The 23,565-nt window shown below is 40.6% G+C and overlaps 1 protein-coding gene across 7 annotated transcripts in view; it reads right to left on the reverse strand.

The window, feature by feature from the left end:
• Positions 1-414: 414 nt before the first annotated feature.
• UBE2H (ubiquitin conjugating enzyme E2 H) overlaps positions 415-23,565 on the reverse strand; it is a 98,242-nt gene continuing 75,091 nt past the window's right edge. For 6 of the 7 annotated variants that reach the window (XM_061165782.1, XM_061165786.1, XM_061165784.1 and 3 more), the window contains 3 exons: positions 23,473-23,525; positions 7,028-7,156; positions 415-2,742 (listed from right to left, as the gene is read on the reverse strand). In XM_061165782.1, coding sequence (XP_061021765.1) covers positions 2,618-2,742; positions 7,028-7,156; positions 23,473-23,525 — 307 coding nt within the window. In that variant the 3' untranslated portion in view covers positions 415-2,617. The remainder of the gene's footprint in view (positions 2,743-7,027; positions 7,157-23,472; positions 23,526-23,565) is intronic. The other variant, XM_061165783.1, reaches the window with a different exon arrangement.

Below are 23,565 nucleotides of genomic sequence, written 5' to 3' on the forward strand. Positions count from 1 at the left end.
GAGCTTCTAGTGCTCACAGAGAGGCCTAAAGGCACCGTCACCACACAGACTTGGGTGGGCGTGCGCGCGCACACACGAGCGCACGCGCACACACACACACACACACTGCAGCCACACTCATATCAGCTTCTGAACCCCTGCAACTGCCCCTGACAAATCTCCAGCTGGGAAATTCTGCACCACCAGACTCCTAGCGCTGGTGCTCTCCAGTGCAGGCGAGCTGGCTGGTGTCTTTTTGTCAGATCAACATGGATTGAAGTTGGGGAGTAGAGCTGTGCACTGCTCGCGTACCTTCCCTAAACTTGCTTCTACTAGTTTTGTTTGTTTGTTTTCTGACAAGATTAAAAGCAATTTCTATCTGGACATTATTTTTTTCCCCCGAAAGGTAATTAGAACACTATTGTTTATACAATATTGAAAAAATACAATTTTTTATTGTTTGAACTCAAATCACCACCCAGCACTTTAAGCCTACCCTAAGTCGCACCTACAGATTACGGTTATAGCACAAGCAAACTGCTAATTCAGCAGGTAAGCAAGTTAGACAGTGCCAGCAGAGACCCTCCCTCCCCCAAAGTAATGAGAAGACAACGTGCTAGATAAGAGTTAAAGTACACCATTACATGTTAAATAGTTAATACTACCCTTCCAACAAGCCACAAATGCTAGAGAGATAACTCAGTACATGAACTAACCACAGCCCTACTTAACTGCACTTTTAATTTTTTTTAAGAAAACCTTTTGCTTCATGCCCGTAATTAACATAAGTAAATTATTTGCTTTTTATTTAGGAAAATAATCATGCTAAAAACAGGTTGTACTTTATACAGATTTTCAAAGAAAAGAGTGATTGTGCTTTCTGAGTAAAAAAGACAGGGTATCTTCCAACTTCAGTGACTCATATCTTGTGGAATATAGCACTTCTAAACTAAAAACACACATCAAAAAGAAAGATTAAATTCTCCCAGTAGGACATTCAAAAATCATCTTCAGGAGATTTCAGGATCGGCTAATTCTGCTATTGTCCTATTGGTTGTGGCAAAAAACAAAAGCAAAACTCCCCAGAGCTACTGTCTGAAGTTCTCCAAATTCAGCAGGCAACACTCAGATCGGAAAGAAACTCTGCCAGCAACCTGGACACATGGTTAGCTGAGTAAACATTTGATTAGCAGGCATTGAAACTGTCTGATTTCCTTTTAACATACACAGGAGAGAAAATTCTCTTCCTTCAAAACCTGTTCTACATCGTATTTCTGAATCCTTTCTTCCTATTCAGTCTCACTCAGGAAAAAAAAAAAAAAAAGCTGTTTTTCCCATGGAGAGTCACTTTGGGTACAAGAACCTTTATTTGTTCCAATTATTACTCATTATAAATTTAGAATGTGTGCTGGGTCTACAATACCCGTTTCCCATTTCCACAGGCAGATGATGACTCAGGCTGCTGTCAAGGGCGCCAGCAGAAGGAAACCCAGTCAAAACGTGAGTGAGAGGACCCAGAAGGCACAGCCGCCAGCAGGGTCTTCTTCCCAAGTCTAACAGTCCGCTGAGCGGCTGTCCAAGGGGGAGGCCATCTCTTGGAAGGTGAAGATTAAATGTGCAACCTAAGCACGATACACACACACGCACACACACCAAAATTAAAAAAAAAAAACAAAAAACAAACAACCACCAACAACCCAAACCCTCGAAACAAAACCCCCCACGAGCATCCTCAAAGTTAAAGCTCTCAGTCCAGGGCAGCGGTCTCACAGTGGCCAACAGCACGATGAGGGCGGACTCTGCCGCGTGAGAGGAAGCTTCTTCCCAGTCACTTTTCTCCTCCTGTCCTGTCCTCTCAAAAAATGGTCTGGAATATAAGTTCTACCCCCAAGAAAAAAGAATCAGATTCAGCAAAACCATTTCCAAAAGGTTCTCCAAAGCAAAAACAAACAAACAAAACAAAACACTTGTGGCTGCAGGGCCTGGTAGCAAGAAGGGCAGAAATCTACATATAAAAATGTACTTAAAATCCAAGTCGAAAAAAATCGTTTTAAGTTTCATACTCCAAAGAGCTCCCTGTTTTATACTGTTGCTCCACAGAAGTGGGGCCACCTGGGACGCACAGGAAGGAGCAGCTCTGATCCTGACGTGGCAGGCTCTGAATGCTCCCACAGCAGGCCTCTTCCTCCCCAATTTTTTCCTTTCCGTTTTGAAAAAGCACTATTCTATCTTCATGTCCGAGAGCTGGTTGGTTTTGGTTTGTTTCTTTGGAACCATCAATAAAAGAAGCGACTTTTTCCTGTTATTTTGACTCAGGCCTATCTATCAGAGCGGCTATTCCTTTTTACAGTTCAGTAGCACACAGGCTGACTTGGCCAAATGGACTTATCAATGCATGCATTCGGACCGCATATTGCTACCAAAATGGAATGTGGGAATATGCTATGCACCTCAGGTTGAGAAATGACCAAGAAATCAAGATCTAAAGGGTGATATATAATATATATATATCAATGCTATTATTCATAAAAACCTTGTTTAGTAATAAAAAAAATTGCTTTGTTTAAATATGAATATTATAGTCTGCTTCTCATGGTTAGGAAATAATAGTCTTTCTGAAAAGCAGGTGCTTTTTCTACTACAACTCCATATCCTGGGCCTCGTCTTCCGAAAAGTCAGACATAGAACTCTCCGATGAGCTGTCTCCGGTGCCCTCTTCCTGCTCTTTCAGTGCCTCCTCCGTTGCATATTTCTGGATGTACTCTGCATGGGGGGTGGGGAAGAAAAAACACAGTAAGCGGGCGGGCATGTGCTTCAGTGACCCCCAAAGCTGCCAAGTCCAAGGGAGCTTCACAGTCTCCCTGTGCTGCAGGGGTGGGGGGACAGACTGAAAAAGATGAGCTATTATAGTCACGAGAGTGTAAGCAAAGGGGGAAACTGCACAGGGAGATGTCTTTGGATGTTATGCATTTTGCCCCCTTGGTAAGAGAGGCAGAGCTGAACACTTGATTTGCAGGGGAACAGAGACACTGCAACACCACCCTCAAATCTCCCGTGGGCCATCACCTCCCCCGTGGGCATGTATGAGAGAGCTGACCACCCTTGGCATCGCCAGCAAGGCTCAGGACAGCTGGCAGACGTCCAGGCCCCAGTCCTCCGGCTAGGGCGCTCTCCCACTCTCCTTGCTGTCTACTGATATAGCTGCACTCCTCCACACTTGATGAACCAGGGAAATGCAAACCCCACACTTTCTTTTTACTTCCTATGTTCATAAAACTATTCACTGCTCCCCCCGCCCTCCCCAGACAGAACAGGGCTAATTATGATTTCATAGTCATGTATAAGGAAATCCCCAGTCATTTTTTAGGGTTGCAGTTATGTAATTACAGTCAGCCCAAATCTATTATTTTAGAAGTAGGTTTTAGTCTAAACAGATCCTGCCTGTCAGGTTTTGAAGCAGTGGGTGAAAACAGTCTCTCGATCTGCTCAGGAATGAGCTGCTATCTGGGGACACAGAGAGCCTGAGTGTGACTTCACCACCTATTCATTTATTTACTTGAAGATTTACGCTGTTGTAGCCTAGGCTGAATCTGCTGGTTCAAAAAATGTTAAGAACTGCTGAATAAACAATTAAACTTTTCCTAAGAGCTCCAGCTGCAGACGGTTTTCAAGTAAATAGCCTACGCATGATATGAAAGGACAGGACAGACTCCCGCCCAGAAAAACAGATCCTCGTGTCCTTCTGCTGGTTGTTCCTCCTCTGGAGTGGTGGCGATGAGAAGAGAAGGTAAATGGGCCAAGTCTGAATGATTTGGTGCAGGGTCAGTGAAAAGTATTTTTTATATTTTCAAAGGATTGTTTTAAAAAAAAAAAGAAAAGAAAGGAAAGAAGAGTATGTGACAGAGTATGTGACCAAATCCGGTCCTTAACAGAAAAAGTTTGCAGGCTTCTGACTTACACCCCTGCTGATTCATTACAATGAAATTTTACTCTGAAAACACGATTTCAAAAGCCCCTGGCTAGGTAGGAATCTGCCTTAATTCTTCTCAGTGTGAGAGAAACCTTTACTGAAGTCTTAGAAATTTTATTTTTACTCTCTGATGGGCTGGCTACTTTGTTTCTTTGTAGAAAGAAGTTGTTGCATACTGACATTGCTCTCCGAGGCTGTAATTCCACACTATCAGTGCATTCAAGGAGACCATCCTATATTAAGGGCTTACTGGGAGCAGGCTTTTCAGGAGACAGAGAAATGAAAAGCAAGGTCACTGAGGAGCAGGAGACACACACAAAAGCAGTGAGGGGGTAAGTGCCAGCAAAGGGATGTGGGAGGAAGGGACTGTGGTCCCGGAGGGGGAGCCAGGAAGGCAGTATCTGCCCTGAACCTTCAAGCAGCTCCTTGAAGCGGCACAGGAGATGCCACCCCAGGGGAAAGGCATAGACAGCTCCGCCCCAAGCACTGGGGAGGAGGAAGTGGCTGGGATGTTGAGACACATTCAGACAGAACTAAGTTTGTTTTCTTTCTTTTAAAAAATCTGAAGCAAACAAAGCAAAAGGTACAGGTTTTGCTACAGTTGGATAGTGGGTACATAGTTAAGTTATTCTGCTTTTCTGCATGGTTGAAAACTCTCCCTGACCAGCTAAGGAAGCAGATACAGTTGGGTATCTGAAACTCTTTAGAAAGCTCCAGTGGTGTCCCGTCCTACAGACAGTTCACTATCTACAAGATAAAACAGCACCAACTAACTATGAATCATGCGCACGGTAAGAAAGGTTACACTTAACTACGCTGACACTGAAGCAGTAAGGGGTGAATTAGCTTCCTAATGGGTAGGTGGAGTGGGGCGGTGAAGGGAGAGACCGAACCGAACTCTGGGATGGGAAAAGTTCTCAGAAAGGCAAGGGGTAAAAATACCACAGCTGCAGGGAGGAAAATGGGTCTTGAGAAAAACCCAAATGATTAAGGAGAGAGGGGGTCACAGATTCAGCAGAAAAGGGGAAAAGAAGCTAGACTCCATGAGTTTAAGGGAAGGAACCGAGAAGTTTGAAAATTAAGGGAAATAAACAGCAGGACTTCTAAAGGAGTCCACAGAAGCAAATGAAGGCTTTTGACATGGGGAGACCTCTGACAGTCTGGGGATGGTGGGGAACCAGGAGGAGGAGGAAGACCAACAATGCTAAGAGGAAGGGGATAAATGGAGAACAAGATCATGTTGGTGGGGGGACTGGGTCTGAGAAATAAGACAGGATCTCCTATTTCCTGTAGGAGGAACCAGAAAAGATGGGGATATATATATATAAAGGTATATTCATATACCTTTAAATATATATAGATATATATGTATACCTTTAAATATATATATATATATAAAGGTACAGTAGGAAGCTGTGGTGCGCTCAGGTCTGGTAGTCATGATCTTCTCAGGTTACTAAGAAACACAAAGTGAAGCTAATGTTTTGGATCTAGAGCCCCCTAAGCTGGAGCTTGCTGCTCGAAGATAAAAATGGAGGTTAGGTTCCTGTAGCAGATATGTACTAAAACAGGAAAAGTGCTAAATAGAGAGGCATAATGACTATAAGAACTATAGAAATATGCTCTGCATAGAGGTATCTGTGGGTTGCAGACACGAAGTGATTCTTATGTCAAAGTAATATAGTCTTGTAACAGAATTTTATCTGATTGAAAATGAAATACATGTTTTCTTGAAATATATGTTTCTTTGGCTATGTCAATATTCTGGCTACATAAATTAGATATTAATTGGCAAAGCACCTGAGACCTAGGTAAGTTAATTAGAGTAGATTTATTTCTATTTTATTTCAACAAAAAGTACCAAATACCCTGAGAGACTAGGGAAGAATGAGAAAACGAAGGAAAACTACTGTTCAACAAACAGCCCCAGATGACCCCGTGTGTCTCACACTTTCACATTGAGAGTGAAGACCTATGCATTCTGGGCTCTCATAAATTATTGCTACTGCCATCTCTTGCAAATGTACTCAGAGGGGCTGGCCACTTTGCAGAAGCTCCTATTCTGAGCAGCTCTGCAGATGAACAAGTCAAACTAAAACCTGGGTAAATACCAATGACCGCCATTTGTTAAGAAGAGCCTATTTTCCTGGACTTTGCATGCCTCTCCTTTCTTGTAGAACTTTATGTATCTAGACCTTCCATTATGGCAGTTCTCAAACACCTACAGAGGTAAAATAATGTGATGAATGCCAGTAAGCCTGTGTGTAGCTTTCGCGGCTCTTTCACAACCCCACTTTCATTTTAATGAGATTCATATCCCATTTGCATGTACCCTTAAGAACGGGAAAACCGGATTCTAAATCTCAAAGGATAAGCTAACTAGCGCTACTACCATTTGCACATATCTCCGTTTCAAGAGCACATTTTCAAGTTTTAATAGAAAAATCCATAGCACCAACGCACTGGGACAAATACCTGCAGCAGAAGAGGAAAGTACCTTAGATGTAAACTTCCCCAAATGCAAGCAAGTCAGTATGGGAACAAGAAAAGAGTTCTTGGGTAGTTGGGTAATTTTTATTCAATGGGTAAAATGATATAATAAAAAAAAATTTAATGATGAATTCAGTAATTATTTCCCAACTCCCAAAGTTAACTGATGTCCTGAAAGGCCAAGATGATTTCATTTATTTAAAAAATGTGAGATTACGCCTTTCAATTAATACTTTACTCTCAAGTAAATTTTCTAAATTACAAGACAAGAGGAAGCAAGTGAAGGCAAAAGTTCTTTCTGATAGGGGGTCACAGGGACTTCTGGCAGGGTTATGTCTGCTACTACCCAACCAGTAAGTCTCCATTTCCTCATCCTTTGTTTTTTCGCTTTTTCCTCTTTTTTGTTGAAACCTTCAGCTTTCTAAAGGTGTCTCTGGCCCTTGAAGCTAGGTCAGTGAGCTCTGCTCCAGCCCAGAGCTGTCTCTTTTTAGGCCTGAGAAAAATTATGAGTAACTAAGAAGGGTTTTTAATGATCAACACCTAACAGATTTAAGTTCTTTCATCTCCAGGCTAAGCTATTTGCCTTACCTTTAATTTTCTGCTTGTATTCTTCTGGTCGATGGAGGTACATAGCTGCAGCGTCACCATTGAGAGGATCTATGGGGTTGGGATAGGCCAACAACTGGGGCAGGAAGGACTCAAATATATTGGTAAGATCTGAAAAACAAACAGAAGTATGTCATGTGCGGCAAGTATGTCAAGTTCACCTAAAATTCGTTTGACTTCAGTAGTCAAAGCTTCTTACCTTCCAACATATTTAACTACATGGATCTTTTTCCATAAAACTGTGGTCTATTACATGTGACTTATATTACATATTTGTTTCAACACCAATTTTAAAATGTAATTTTAATTTGAAGAAACAGATAAAGGTACACTTGATATTCTCTATGAAAGGCAATTGTCCCAATTTTAATTCATTCCACTCTGTAAACTGTGAATTCAGAAATACTACAAGGTTTATTAAAACTTGTACCCCAACACTGTATAAGCACTCTATATTCTTACAAAGTGAGCAGTTAATTTCTTAGCGTCGACATTTTCTATGATTTCGGAAATCCCCATTCTGAAAAGTATTCAAGCACCAGGTCTTATGAGAACTGAATACAATTTTATGGGCTTTGACACTTAATTCAATTCTCCTTCTAATGGAGGTAAATATAATCAGTTTTTCAATTATTCTGGGCAATGAGAATAAGAAACTATATGGACCGTTTAAAATCATAAACCATCGTAAGACAGGTAAGTATCAACTTGCTCCTTTTATTAATACTCATTTAAATAAACATTATTAACTCCCTTCTTGCCAGATTCAGCATAAGGTGCTGGGTGTACACAGATGACATCTATATACACAGCAAAAACAACAAAACCCTGCAGTTACCTAGGGTTTTATGAAGGAAGTAGGCCTTGGAAACCTCTTAACACAGCCACATAACTTCAGAGATGCTCTAACTTCCGTCCTATTTGCTGCTCAGTTAGCAGACAGTGAACTGTGGAACCTCAGTGCTTCCATCTCTCTGCCCACTCTAGGTTACTCGCCATGTTTTATAAAGAGCATTTCTGTTTCTGGAGGGAATGCTGAAGAACAGTAGCATAGGAACTACTTTTCAATTTATTCTGCTCTTTTCACGGATTGTGTTTTAGAGTGGGTGTTCTCAGGCGGTATTATAAGTGAATGTTTTGTCAAGCCACGTCACTTTAGTGATTCCCAGCTGGGGAGATTTTGCCCCCCGGCGGCCACTCAGCAACGTCGAGAGGAATTTCTGGTTGTCACAACTGGGTGGGGGAAGAAGTAGGGGAGGCTGGGGTGCCACTAGCATCCAGTGGACAGAGGCCGGGGACGTTGCTAAAACATCTGACAATACGGTGCACAGGACAGCCCTCCACGATGATTATCTGGAAGCAAAATGTCAACAGTGAAACACCCTGGTCTAGATAAAAGGGGTCAGCAAACTTTTGTAAAGGGCCAGAGCAAATACTAATTTAGGCTTGGTCGACAACAGCCACTCAACACTCAGCTCTGCCACGCAGCACAAAAGAAGCCACAGATAACTGATAAACAAATGGGTGTGGCTGTGTGCCAATAAACCTTTACATACAAAATCAGGCAGCCAACCTTTGCTGACTTCTGCTCTAGAAAAATCCTACAAGAAGCAGATTGCCCTTATCGCTATAAGGTTAAAAAACTGAGCACTCAAAAAAACTCTATGACATCATGGATGGACCTGAACGGCATTATGTTAAGTGGAATAATTCAGACAAAGAAATCCTGTATGGTCTCACGTGTGGAATCTTTAAAAAAAAAAAAAAAAAAGAAGAAGAAACAAATAGTTAACAGACTGGTGGCTGCCAGAGATAGTGAATGTGAGGTGGGCAAAACGGGTGAAAGGGTGTCAAAAGGTATACATTTTCAGCTATAAAATAAATATTAAGTCCTGGGAATGTAATGTACAGCACGGTGACTATAGTTAATAATACTGTATTGCATATTTGAAAGTTGCTAAGAGAGCAGATGGTGACTGCAGCCATGAAATGAAAAGACACTTACTCCTTGGAAGAAAGTTATGACCAACCTAGACAGCATATTAAAAAGCAGAGACATTACTTTGCCAACAAAGGTCTGTCTAAGTCAAGGCTATGGTTTTTCCAGTGGTCATGTATGGATATGAGAGATGGATTGTGAAGAAAGCTGAGTGCCAAAGAATTGATGCCTTTGAACTGTGGTGTTGGAGAAGACTCTTGAGAGTCCCTTGGAATGCAAGGAGATCCAACCAGTCCATCCTAAAAGAGATCAGTTCTGGGTGTTCACTGGAAGGACTGATGCTGAAGCTGAAACTCCAATACTTGGGCCACCTCATGCGAAGAGTTGACTCATTGGAAAAGACCCTGATGCTGGGAGGGATTGGGGGCAGGAGGAGAAGGGGACGACAGAGGATGAGATGGCTGGATGGCATCACCGACTCAATGGATATGAGTTTGAGTAAACTCTGGGAGTTGGTGATGGACAGGGAGGCCTGGCGTGCTGCGGTTCATGGGGTCGCAAAGAGTCAGACACGACTGAGCAACTGAACTGAACTGAAGAGAGTAGATCTTAGAAGTTCTCATTACAAGTAAAAAAAAAAAGTTTTCATTTAGTATGTATGGTGGCAGACATTAACTAGGTTAATGCAGTGATCATCTCTCAACAGGTATAAAAACATCAAATCACGTACGTCTGAAATCATGTCATATGTCAATTATACTTCAATAAAACAAGAAATAGAAAAACAAAACAAAGCCTATAACTGCACTATTCAGTAGAACTTTCTGCAACGATGACAATGTTCTGTATCTGCTACTAATATGGTAGCCACTAGAAATGTGGCTACTAAGCACGTGAAATATAGCTGGTTTGACTGTGAGGATTGAATTTTTCATTTTATTTAATGCTCCTTTATTTAAATAACTACATGTGGCTAGTAGATCCCATATTGGACAACTCAGGTCTGGAGAGTGATCTATGGAGAGTCCCACAATGGCCAAGTGTATTAGTCACACAGTCGTGTCCAACTCTTTGAGACCCTATAGACAGTAGCCCGCCAGTCTCCTCTGTCCATGGAATTCTCCAGGCAAGAATTTTGGAGTAGGTAGCCATTCATCCCCTTCTCCAGGGCATCTTCCCAACCCAGGGATTGAACCTGGGGTCTCCTGCACTGCAGGCGGATTCTTTACCATCTGAGCCACCAGGGACCCCTAGCACAGTCCTATTCTCATGTACAGACACTGACGCAGAGCAGGTTTACCTTCAACCCCAAGTTAGGGACTCAGTATTACTGATGAGGCTAACTTTCCAAAGAACCACATTACAGTAAAATTCTCACATACCAGAAAACAAATGTGGATATCCTTAACCAAAAAAGAAAACAAAAATGATCCTCCAAGATAGCCCCAACCGTCCAGCAGGATTTTTCACTGCTGTTTTATTTTTTTTAAAGGAAGCAACATATTTAACAAACCAATAATTATTGATGGTATGAAATCATTGAAAACTACTTGTAAAGCTAAGGGACAGAGAAAAATGCTTATGTTCTATTGCTGAATAGATAAAGTCTGTAGAATATTATGTTCTCTAGGGTTACAATGATGTATACAGTATAATGCATAAGAACATTTTTAAAGTTATGTCAAAGCAACAGGCTTGTAATTTCGACTTTTCACATTTCAAATAACACTTTACTTTTTTTTTAACCTTTAAAAATAGCCATTTGCCTATAAGTATGTACTTTCTACTTTTACATATGTTTGAAACATTTAATAAAACATGACAAGTCTGAAAAAAATTTTCTTTTCCTCTCTTTATCCTTTAGTGGGTGGGTTATCAAGGCAATGGTAGAAAATGTTAAAAGGTAAGCAAATTAAGGGACTTCGCTGGTAGCTCAGCTGGTAAAGAATCCACCTGCAATGCAGGAGACCCCGGTTCGATTCCTGGAATGGGAAGATCCCCTGGAGAAGGGATGGGCTACCCACTCCAGTATTCATGGGCTTCCCTGGTGGTTCAGATGGTAAAGAATCTGCCTGCAATGCAGGAGACCTGGGTTCGATCCCTGGGTTGGGAAGATCCCCTGGACTGGGCTTCCCAGGTGGCGCTTGTGGTAAAGAACCCACCTGCCAATGCAGGTAGACTTAAGAAACGCGAGTTTGATCCCTGGTTCAGGAAGATCCCCTGGAGGGAGGGCACCCACTCCAGTATTCTTGTCTGGAGAATCCCATTGACAGGAGTCGGGCAGGCTGCAGCCCATAGGGTCGCACAGAGACGAACACAACTGAAGTGACTTAGCACACAAGCAAATGGAGAAAAAAAGGGGGTGTGAACTCCGAGTTTCACAGCTTAAACATGATCCCAGCACAGAGAAGAGTTACAACAACACTAACAATAGTAACAGTGATAGTCCTGGCAGCAGGAATTCACACTTACACAGCCCTTACTACAAGCCAGGCCCTGCAAACACTTTTACATACAGACTCTTCCGTTTCACTACAGCCAGTGAGGTAGGCACCATTATTATCTCCATTTTACATACGGGGGAAATGAGGCAGAGAGAGGGGTTAAGTGTCCATGGGACTGGGTTTCAAACCTGGGCTTTTGCACTATGCTGCTTCTGTTAGTGGATTAAAGGAACGCCGTTCTCAACCATGATGGCACAAGCTCCCTACATCTCTGGCCATCCCTCTCCCCGAAGGTTTTCTTTCTCGTATGTTCAAGGCCAACAGGATGGTCTCTAAGCAGAGAATGTTCAGGTGTTTCTTCAGGTAGCCCAACCCCAGGAAGGAGCCCACGGCCATTCACAGATACACACACATAGTAAACTGGGGGCCTCTCCTGCCACATGAACATTCTAGGCGCTGCCCCCAGAAGATTAAAAGCGAATGTTCCCATGAAACGGAAAAAAAAAAAAAAAAAAAAACTTGAAGATTTTACTCTTTGTAAGTTCAAAAGTGTTTCAGGACTTGAGAAATATTGCAGACAACATGTCTCATAACTAAGTGCCTCATGTGTTCCAGGAAAAGACTTTATATCCTTCCCCACCACTTTTAAGTTTTTCAAGCTATCAATAGATGGCTTTGCCTATGTATTTGCTCCAAACAAATAAAGGAACCCTCAATTATTGCTTTTTCCTTCTTGTGTCTGTTGTCTTCCTACAGTAATATACTTTTGATCCATTTTACAGAGGTGCTTAGTCACACCTCTAAAGATAGAAGAACAGAAAAAGAAAAGTATGCAGCCCAGTTTTGGGTGAAGATGGCAGCTTTTGAAGGCCAAGATGCTGTGGCCATGGCCATTTTAAAGCAGTAAAGTACTCCTGAGAACGGCTGACCACTGAGAGGGTCCTCCCCAAAGAAACATCTCTCAAACATGCAGATGTGCACAATATCTTCTTTCAAGATAAATATTTTGGCAGGAGAGACATAAACCATAAACCAAGTATCAAATAAAGATACTCATCTTTGGAAAAATCCATCATAATATTTTTTTTTTCCCCTAGAACTGTTAATAATAAAAAACTTTGATCAGTTCCAAAGTCTTTTAAAAAACACTAACCTTTCACTTTTTGAAATGGAGACAGCCAGACACGGATCACCCAATCTAGAGATTACAGTCAGCTGACTCCATTACTGGATGCCTTAATTTTTAAAGCAAGTCCCAAGATCCCTGAGAAGTATGGTTTATGATGAGCAAACAGCTTTCCTTTTCCCTTGAACTAAATCAGCACTTAACAAAATGCAGTCCATTAGGACTGAGTCTTCAGCCTGATCTTACAGTATTAATGTTAACAATATTACAACACTCATAGCTCAGTTCTGTTGTTCAGCCGCTTAGTCATGTCCGACTCTTTGTGACCCCATGGACCGCAGCACACCAGGCTTCCCTGTCCTTCACTATCTCCAGGAGTTTGCTCAAACTCATGTCCATTGAGTTGATGCAAGAATACTGGAGTGGGTAGCCATTCTCTTCTCCAGGGGATCTTCCAGATCCAGGGACTGAACCCGGGTCTCCTGTATTGCAGGCAAATTCTTTACCTTCTGAGCCACCAGGGAAGCCATATAGCTCAGTTTAGGCATATAAACTAATGGTTTATATCTATATTTAATTATAAGCAAGAGAGTTCCAGAAAAACATCTACTTCTGCGTTATTGACTACACCAAAGCCTTTGACTATGTGGATCACAACAAACTATAGAAAATTCTTCAAGAGATGGGAATACCAGCCCACCTGATCTGCCTCCTGAGAAATCTGTTTGCAGGCCAAGAAGCAATGTTAGACCTGGACATGGAACAACAGACTGGTTCCAAATAGGGAAAGGAGTACATCAAGGCTGTATATTGTTACCCTGCTTATTTAACTTATATGCAGAGTACATCACGAGAAATGCCAAGCTGGATGAAGCACAAGCTGGAATCAAGACTGCAGGGAGAAGTATCAATGACCTCAGATATGCAGATAACATCACCCTTACCGCAGAAAGTGAAAAAGAACCAAAGAACCTCTTGATGAAAGTGAAAGACAGCAAAACAGCTGGCTTAAAACTCAACATTCAGAAAACTAAGATCATGGCATCTGGTCCCATCACTTCATGGCAAATAGATGGGGGAACAATGGAAACAGTGACAGACTTTATTTTCTTGGGTTCCAAAATCACTGTAGATCATGACTGCAGCCATGAAATTAAAAGATGCTTGCTCCTTGGAAGAAAAGCTATGACCAACCTAGACAGTATATTAAAAAGCAGAGACATTACTTTGCCAACAAAGGTCCGTCTAGTCAAAGCTATGGTTTTTCCAGTAGTCATGTATGGATGTGAGAGTTGGACCATAAAGAAAGCTGACCACCAAAAATTGATGCTTTTGAACTGTGGTGTTGGAGAAGACTCTTGAGAGTCCCTTGGACTGCATGGAGATCAAACCAGTCCATCCTAAAGGAAACCAGTCCTGAATACTCATTGGAGGGACTGATGCTGAAGCTGAAACTCCAGTACTTTAGCCACCTGATGCGAAGAACTGACTCATTGAAAAAGATGCTGATGCTGGGAAAGATTGAAGGCAGGAGGAGAAGGGGATGACAGAGGATGAGATGGTTGGATGGTATTACCGACTTGAAGGACAGACTTGAGTTTGAGCAAGCTCTGGGAGTTGGTGATCAACAGGGAAGCCTGGTGTGCTGCAGTCCATGGAGTTGCAAAGAGTCGGACATGACCGAGTGACTGAATTATTAAAAACACTCAAATCATACTGATCTCTCACCAAAAGCAGCAGTTACCCAACTTGGTCTAGAGCAATGGTTCTTCAGAGAGTCTGGCTCCTGGATGTTCATCCATTAGAATTACCCATGGAGTTTTTCCTACGTACCCTAGGGATTCTGATTTAGGATTGGTTGGCATCAGCGTGTGTATGATATGTGTATAGAAATGCACCACCTACCCTACCCCTAACGACCAAATGAAAAGAGTTATGTGCTGGTGGGTTCTTTAGCTCAAGAAAATGTTCAGGTCTTGGCAGTTAAGCTGTTGCAGAGGCTCTAATTTAGGGGCCCGCCCTGACCCTTTCATCACTTTTTTTTCCTGCACACTGCTACCACCATCACTTCCTCCAAGTGGGAGAATTCCAAACTATAAGTAGGAAAGGCAAGTCTCCTCCTCTCTGCATCTCAATTTCTTCATCTGCAAAAAGAGAAGTATAATACCGCAATTCCTTACAAGATATATACATCTCTAAAAATGACTGTAAAATAGTCTTTGAACTGCACCAAAGGACTAGACTAAAATATTAATACAAATATGCAATCTTCTCAGAAGAAATTTCAGTTACCTGTATCCCTCAAGTGACATGTATTAAGAATTAAAATGAATCACACGCACAAAAATGTACCAATTCTCAAAAGTAAAGCCACCCTACTCCAGGTGACTCACAAAAAGATGGGTACGTGGCTTAACGGAGAAGACACATAGGAGAGGATGAATCACGTATCTCATGTTTTATTCTTGGCTGTTTATGAACCAGTGACTGTAAGTTATTTCTTCTTCCTCTATTTCCTTTGAACATTAAAATGGAAACTTTTGTAAAGCATGCTGCTATCTTCAGGTTAAAACCTTGTGGACACCAAAGCTTGACGTGGTCAGCCCCACCAGGAACCACAATTACCAAGCAGGCAGTCCTCTTAGAGACCTAAACGTCATAATCTTCATTTGTTTTTCATATTTAACATCCAAAATACTGTGACTCAGAAAATACCACCACTGTATGGCACAGTCATGGACAGGTACCACCAACCATAAGAGCCCTCCTCCATTCTCCAATGCCACCCCTCATGCCCTCTTTTCTCACCATCCTTCAGATGCCCAAGGCCCTGGGTTCCTTCTTATTAAAGCTAAACAAACAACATACAGAAAAACGTGTTTGGAAAGACATCAGCCACCTGCACAGCAATGTGAATTCTGTGGTCTTTGTATTAATATAAAGAGTGTGTTTTACACTCTTATTCCAGAAAGTTCATCATCTCACAATTTAAAAGAAATTAAGTCTATGCTGATAACTACCAAACCAGTCTTTTACATTTCTGGTCTTAAACTCGACATGGCCTAAAATTATTTCCCTAAATATTCCTTTCTCCTAATACCTATATTGACTGCTCCAAACCTCTGGAAGGACCTTGGTTAGGCTTTCCTCCTTTATTCCATGTACTCAGTCAATTTTCCAGACTCACTATTTACCTTAGTGAAATGCCTCTAGTTCCTCTTCTATTTCCCCTGGCGTGTAACTATATCAAGTCCAATATATCTTGCTGGCCGCACCACACAGTTTTGGGATCTTAATTCCCTTAGCAGGGATTGAACCCGGGCCATGGCAGTGAAAGCGCCAAGTCCTAACCACTAGACCCCCAGGGAAGTCTCCCAGTCTATCTTTCTAGATCTGCATCAGGACAACCATCTCTGGCTTCAACCTTCCAGTCTCCAAACGCAAGCCTTTGGAACCAGAGAACATGTCCTTAAAACAATCACTCAGGTTATTTCCCATCAAGAGCAAGTTCCTCTCGTTTTTCCTACAGTACTTTGTACTCCAGAAGCATGTTATCCAAACAAACTTATATTTTACTGACCCTCTCCCTCCAAGAGAAGGACCCTTGGTTTCCCAAGCTGAAAGTCACTGAGTTAGCCATGACTCCCTAAGGTGTTCAACTGTTTTGTAATTCAATAGGAAGCAGGGCTAAAAGAAGAGTAAAAAAGGAAAAGTACCCCCTTACAATCAGAGAGGTAAAAAGATGGGCAAAAGCCACAGGCAGTAGATTCCAGTGGCTTAGGACTCTTGACTCTGTGACCTCCTCTTTCCATGGCTTCAGGCCATTATAGCTGAAGCTGATGGCTAAATAAGTTGAGATCACCGGGGAATTAAAGCTATGTTATCTTTAATTTGCCAGAGAAAATCAGCAGCTGACCTTTTAAAATCCCACTGATTGACTCTGCTCATCTTATGAAGAATTAATTCAACATATTGCTAAGTAAGCTATGGATTTAATTTACAGTTATATGTTCAAAATAAAGCCAACCATAAAATTCCATTTTGCTTACTCAAGTTTTTTTTTTTTTGGGGGGGGGGTAGGTGGGTGGTATCTGTATGTATAAAAACACACTAACATACATGTAGTCAGTGTTTGTAAGATTGAAACAAGGCAAATACAATTTCCAGGTTTCCTCAGGTTATTTAATAATTTGGGGTTAATTAATTGAGCTTTACTTTTCTACTCCTGTCAGCTCCGAAGAAGCTGTACCACTAATGATGGTTTTGAGTTTTTTTAAACTTTAATTTTCTCCTGCTTACAGTCTGTGAATACTAAAGCCAATCAGGAGGAATGCCCAAGTGGCTTTGAGATGAAATATTCTCTAACTAACATGAATCTAACTTAATAGGGAAAGCCTATTTCTATAGCTGTTTGAGGGCATATATGTGGCAAGCTGAAGCAGATTACTACAAAGACTTGCTGTGGTACCGTGATACAGAACCAGCTGGCCACAAGGCTTGTATTTAGTTTACCAAATGCTAACATGCTATAATGGAATAATATATCCAGCACACCAAAATGCTAGATGACATACTCAAGAATGTATCCAATCACTTTCCTGACAGGGTCTTCTGTATGGATAAAATATAGGAAAGGTATGAACTCATTAGATTTATGTTTTCGTGTTAGACCATGAAAATGAAAGTCGCTCAGTCATGTCTGACTCTCTGCAACCCCATGGACTGCAGCCCACCAGGCTCCTCTGTCCATGGAATTCTCCAGGCCAGAATACTGGAGTGGGTAGCTGTTCCCTTCTCCTGGAAATCTTCCCGAATCAGGATCTCCTGCACTGCAGGCAGATTCTTTACCAGCTGAGCTACCAGGGAAGCCCATGTTAGTCCATGGGGATATTTTAAAGACAAAATAAGGTCTCATGCATGCAAAAAAGCAACTCTTCCCTCCTCACATCTTCTAGACAGAATTAGTAGGAATTGGTAATAATTAGTAAACACTTGAAGAATTTTTGCAATATTCATAATATACTTAATCTCACTACTGAAAGCATTACACTTTTTTAAGTATTCCAAGCTAAAAATAAGTATTCCTGTCATATGTGGGAAAGAGCAATGTCAAAGACATAGGGTGCTAATTAAAACCTGCAGGAATACCAGATACATTCTGCCAAGTGTCAGATCACCAGGTCACTGATCAGAGGTGTAGTTTTATAACATGGAATGTTTTAAAGCATTCCGCCATCTTAGAAAATCATCTTTCATCCACTGCCTAATTGCATCTCCCTCCCAATAATGTCTTTAAACTGTGGAGATCTGCAGAATGAAATGAATGCTACTACACAGATCAGAAGGAATAAGAGAGACCCTTGTTCAACAAAAACATTCCCCTTGTTGTCATATCAATCTCGAAACACTTTCCACCTTACCTAGGTGTTCTTTAGAGGTCATTCATCCTAGTTTAAACCTGGCATGACCCTGCTTACCTTAAAAGATTGCAAGCTAAAACATGGTAATAGGATTTGTTATTAGCCTTCTAGAAATGAGGGCAGTTAATGTATAATTAGCTAGTTGGATATTCTTACAGTCAAACTAAAACTCATTATTAAAGTTTTAAATTACTAGGCAATAATTTAGTTTGTCTTTAATCTCAGAAAAGAATAAGATAACTTCATGGAATTATAAGATAAGTGGCCATGGGTGGGGAAAAATTTTACCTAGACACAGTGATCACAAGCAAACAAAGCAAAAACAAATCTATAAAGTCACAATCACTTTCTTTGCAGTTATAACCCCAAAGAAAGAAGAACATGGCTGTGGCTATCTTTCAGGACCATAGCCTGGTTCATGTCCCATGATCCACAAAGCCTGGACTACTCTCCATGGTTCTAATGCTGACCATCAGCAAATGTGAATGTGATGTTTTTAATGAATTTCTGCTAAGTTGTTCAACCCAAGGCGGCCCCATTTTTCTGTGCATAGCTAATTAAACTCTTGGGCCACAGGCCAACACCAAATCTAAATATCTACAAGCACACAAAGGAGGTGGATCATGAAGCTAGCACTATAGAAACCATCAAATCCCAAACTCCAGCATATTTCTTTTTTATCTGTTGCAGCTGACATCTCTCCCTCAGTCTGAGAAACAAACTGCTCTACCTGGCCTCAGTCTAGGAGACTCATAATGAAATCCAGCTGCTCCAAAAAGCAGGATGACATTTGTGATTCTAACATGGATCAATACTGAGCTCTCAAGCCTGTTCAAACAGTAGTTGTTGGTGAGTCAATCATCCATGCAGACAGATAAATGATATCTTATCTCTACAACTACACTAAAATGTCTAGAAACATACTGAGCAAAACTCTAAAGCAGCCTAAAACATTATTGTAAGATAAAGTTACCCTCAGGTACAATCTGAATTGTTTGGAAAGATTCACAGACTACCTGATTGAAAATAGGGGTATAATAACAATATACGTCCAATACGGAAAGGCTTAAGTTCACTTAGCAGCTTAGAGTCATTAAGTTATAGCATAGTACTATTAAGCAAATTTATGACTTAAAAGTTTTCTAAATGCCTAGTAAAAGAAGCATTGTTTCTTCTGCCTAATTCTAATCTCAAAGTCCCTGAAGCACTCCTTTCATTGTAGTCAACTTCATTTGTCTGTTATTGACTCTCCAAATGACTCCAGGTGAAGTAATTTCTCAAATGTTGATTTTTCTCACCAGCAAAATAAGAGGAGTATCCAGTCCATTGGCTAGCAACCTTAAGGGTGAAAATAAAATTATTAACTGCCCAATTTTATAAGAAAATTCTCTTCCACATTACTTGTTCACACTTACTTCACAAATAAGTAATTTATCAAGTCAGTTGACAAATGAGTAAAAGGAAGGCTAGAGACTGAAACATAATTTGCAAGGGTCAGGTATGCACAGCCCAGGAGAGTGAGAGGGAAACTGAAGTTGTATAATGCAGTGAAGGTACCTGACCTTCCAGGAGTGTGGGTTGAAAATACACTGATGGATAAAATATATTTTGGAGTAAAAAGGAAGACTGGAAAACAGAAGAGGAGCTAAGAAAGCTACCTGTGGCTTAATGAACTTTCCTTTCACCAGTCTTTAAAATTACAGTTGTTTTTGAAACTGAAATCCAGATTCCCTTGGCTGAATTCTAAGTTTTCCAAGCTTTTATCACTGCTGCCTGGAAGAGCAGAAAGGGATGTAAAAAAAAGATGCTATCATACAGGAAGCCAAAATGAATCAATCTTGTGATGGCATCTGCTACTTTCCTTTTGATGTTGCAAAGAGTGACAAAGAGTAACTCCAAACCCAACAGATAACTTCGTATTGATGACAAGCAGCATCTTTACAAAATTTTAACCATATTACCTACTATAATTCATTCTCTGGTAAAGTAAACCATAAAATTTAAAATTACTGGGTGAGTCAACTACAGCTATACCAATTTTGAGCTTCTGAATGAACAAACTGCATGCGCACTGGGTAAAGGAAAAGCAGGAGGACAGAGGCGATGAGTCCATGGGCTGCCAGATATCAATTTTCTTTTGCAGGGTTGCGGGTGGTAGTGATGGCGGTAGAGGAATAAAGGGCTAAATTTGCTACAAACACAAATACTGTTTATTATCAGGTAATGATGAGTATAAATCTGAAATTTCAATTAGGAATTGCCATTACAATAAAAATATGTATACATACTGCACAGTACATACCCGGGGCAAAGTTAATTGCAGGAAATTTCACAAGTACCTCCCTGCTCCTTACCATATTATATAGTAGAGGTGCTTAAACAAGTTTTGGTTACCAAGCTAAGCCTCTTGCTTTTCAGTTGAATATCCACGTTAACTTGCCAACTTTCTCCTATTAATTGTTTCATATTAGATTAGATTTTTTGTCCTTTGAACTAGAATTCAAGAATCACAGCAGGAAACTGAGTGATTCAAAATTTACCGGTTATGAACTAACTCTCAATGCCAGAGGGTTTAGCAGTTTTTAATAAAAATTCAGTTTAGATCTCAAGATCAGTTAAGTCTAAAAGAAACTTCAAGGTCACCTGAACCAATCCTTTCTACCAGTACTTTTATTAAATATATAAATTGTAGTTACCTGCTCCTAATAAGACTTTTCATAGAAGAAATGCTGCATTTTCTTGAGGAATAGTTTGGATTTGAGAAAAATGTCAAAACAATGCTCCCATGATGAGTATAATTTTGACTCTACTCTAAAAATATTTTCTTCCTGGTTTCCCACACTTACCTATGTTCTTGTATTATGGAACACTTAAAGGTAACTCATACACATGTAATTGGGAAATCAAAATTCACTTTGATCAATGTAGTTTAATTCTTGTTACTAAGTGCTTTGCAAGGTAATACAAGAACATATTCTAAAATTTTTATAGATGTGATGAAACCTTAGTCATCTTGGCCTTATGCTTGAAAGTCTATTATTAACCTCATATATTATGACTGTTGGTGGGAATGTAACATGGTACTATTTTGGAAAATAGTTCCTCAAATGGTTAAACAAAGTTACCATATCGCCCTAGGTACATACCCAAGAGAAAGGAAAACATGTCCACATAGACTATATGTGGACAAATATTTATAGAGGCATTATTCATAATAGCTAAAGGGCATAAACAACTAAAATGTCTATCATCTGACAAATAAAAATGGTATCTGTGCTGTAGAACATCACTTGGTCATAAAAAGGAATGGAATACTGATACATGCTACAACTCTATAGATGAATCCTGAAAACACTGTAAGAAGTGAAAAAGCCAGTCACAAAACATCACATACTATATTAATTCCATTTATAAGAAATGTCCAGAACAGGCAAATCTATACAGACAACAAGTAGGTTAGCTGTTGCCTAGGGCTGGGGGAGGGGCTGGTAGATGAACAGGTGATAGCTAAAGGGTACAGGATTGCCTTTTAAGTGACAGAAATAGTCTATGATAAAAGTGTGGCAACGGTGTAGTGAATAATTGTGAATATACTAAAAACTATCAAAATATACACTTTAAATGTGTGTATTTTATGTATGTGAGTTGAAGTTCAATAAAACAGTCATTTAAAAAAATCTGTTCTGAGATGTGAGATGCTTGAGAATCAGCAAACCTCTCCCACAAAGCTCCTCTGGTCAATAGTAAAAGAATTAGTCAAACTGAAGTCCAATTTACTTTATTGTAATTGGAACCAGCTTGCAGTATTTAGTTATGTACATTTCTAAAATGTGAATGCAGTTTAAGACAACACATCATTACATCAGATATTCCAGGCAGCCTGCCACGAGACATTTTTACCAAAAAAACCATCTTGAAAGGAATTCATTTAATAAACCTCAGAGTATATGTTCTTTCCTGTTGCCTCATCTCCTTATAAGCTGCCGTTTCCCTAACTCTCATGTTAAACAGTACTGGGCATGTAACGTCACTTATTAATTCAACAAATATTTGAACCCTCACTGTACATGAGGTACTGCTTTAGGCACTTGCGCCTGTGTACATACACACACGAGACAGTCTCTGGTCTTGTGGAGCCTACAATCTGATAGAACAAGATGAACAATAAACAAATTTTAAGGTTTTTAAAATAGAGGGTGCAGCGCTGTGGGTGGACGTTGTTTTAGATGAAGTGGCCAGGAAAGGAGGCTTCTCTAAGGAAGCATGTTTGAGATGAGAAAAGAAGGTGCCAACCAGAGACATCAGGGAGGACAGCTCCAGGCAGAGGAAGTTATTTCTGAATGAATCGGGAGGAGGGAGAAAGAAGGATTAACTGCGCTGCTGCTGACCAATCTCTGTGGCTCTTATCACCAGGTCAGTGCAAGGTGACTCGCAGATGGAGGCTGGAATAAGGGGGTCTTGTGAACCTTCAGACCACCAGAAGGTCTCATGACAAAAGGCAGCCATCTCGGCTTAACCCCTGCCTGACGTGATCTTTCCCTCTCTGCACCTCTCAGCAAGTGTTTGCTGTCTGGACCATTCATTCTTACAAACACACTGGTGCGAGGCACCATGCTAGGCATGCCAGGACTTAAAAGTCCAATCGGACGGGTGCCCTGCCAGCCCTTAGGGCAGCAAATAATCCAGTATCACAGACAATGTGGGGATAGACAACAAACCTAGGAAGAAAGCAAAAGCCACCCCTACACCCCACAAAAAAAAGAGCTGTAAAACTGAGCCATGTCCAAAGATTACTTCCAGCTGGAGCATCAGGGGATGCTAATGAAGTGGGGGCATGAGAACAGGGAGACTCTGGGAAGCCTGAGAATTTGGACATGTGGGGAGAACACACAGACTGATTTGTTGTATCCCTAATTAACTTTAAATATATTTTAAAATATTTTTAGCTCCCCAACCAAGTTACAAGCTCAAGGAAATAAGACCTGATACTCTCTCTCTCTGTGACCTCAATCTACGTGTAGATTCACTGTAAGAGATGCCAATTTCAGCAATGAAGGTAAGGCTAAATGATTCTTTGCTTCATAACAAAGTTTTGATTTTTGAAACAGATGATCTCCCAAACCTCCTAATTACATCATTTCATTTCAAAGGGACATTCCTAAGAGTTTTTCCAAAACTAAAAGGCATTACAGATAAACATGTATACAATGTGCTTCAGAATAACACATATATGTTTCTGTTTGTATTTGTGTGTCTGCATATGTGTATCAGTATACCTTCATTTCAGAATCTTAAAGATTATTTCAAACTTTCACCACTAAACCAAAGTCTGTACTCATGAGAAAATGTGTTTTTTCACTGATTAAACTTTCCCACCAGGCCTTCAAACTCCCTTCACATTCCCAACAAAACATCTTAAACCAGAGAAGAAAATCCAAACAACATTTTTTTAGGCAGTGTCTCAATATCTCTAAAAAATATTCCATGGCCAAACTCACCATAGAGAGCTGTCCAAGTTTGATTAATTACATCTAGACACACAGTTCCTGACCTGAAACAGATGGAAAGAATGGCATTAAAAGAAAAAAAAA

This window comes from Dama dama, chromosome 18 (genome assembly GCF_033118175.1).
Source record: "Dama dama isolate Ldn47 chromosome 18, ASM3311817v1, whole genome shotgun sequence".
Taxonomy (NCBI): domain Eukaryota; kingdom Metazoa; phylum Chordata; class Mammalia; order Artiodactyla; family Cervidae; genus Dama; species Dama dama.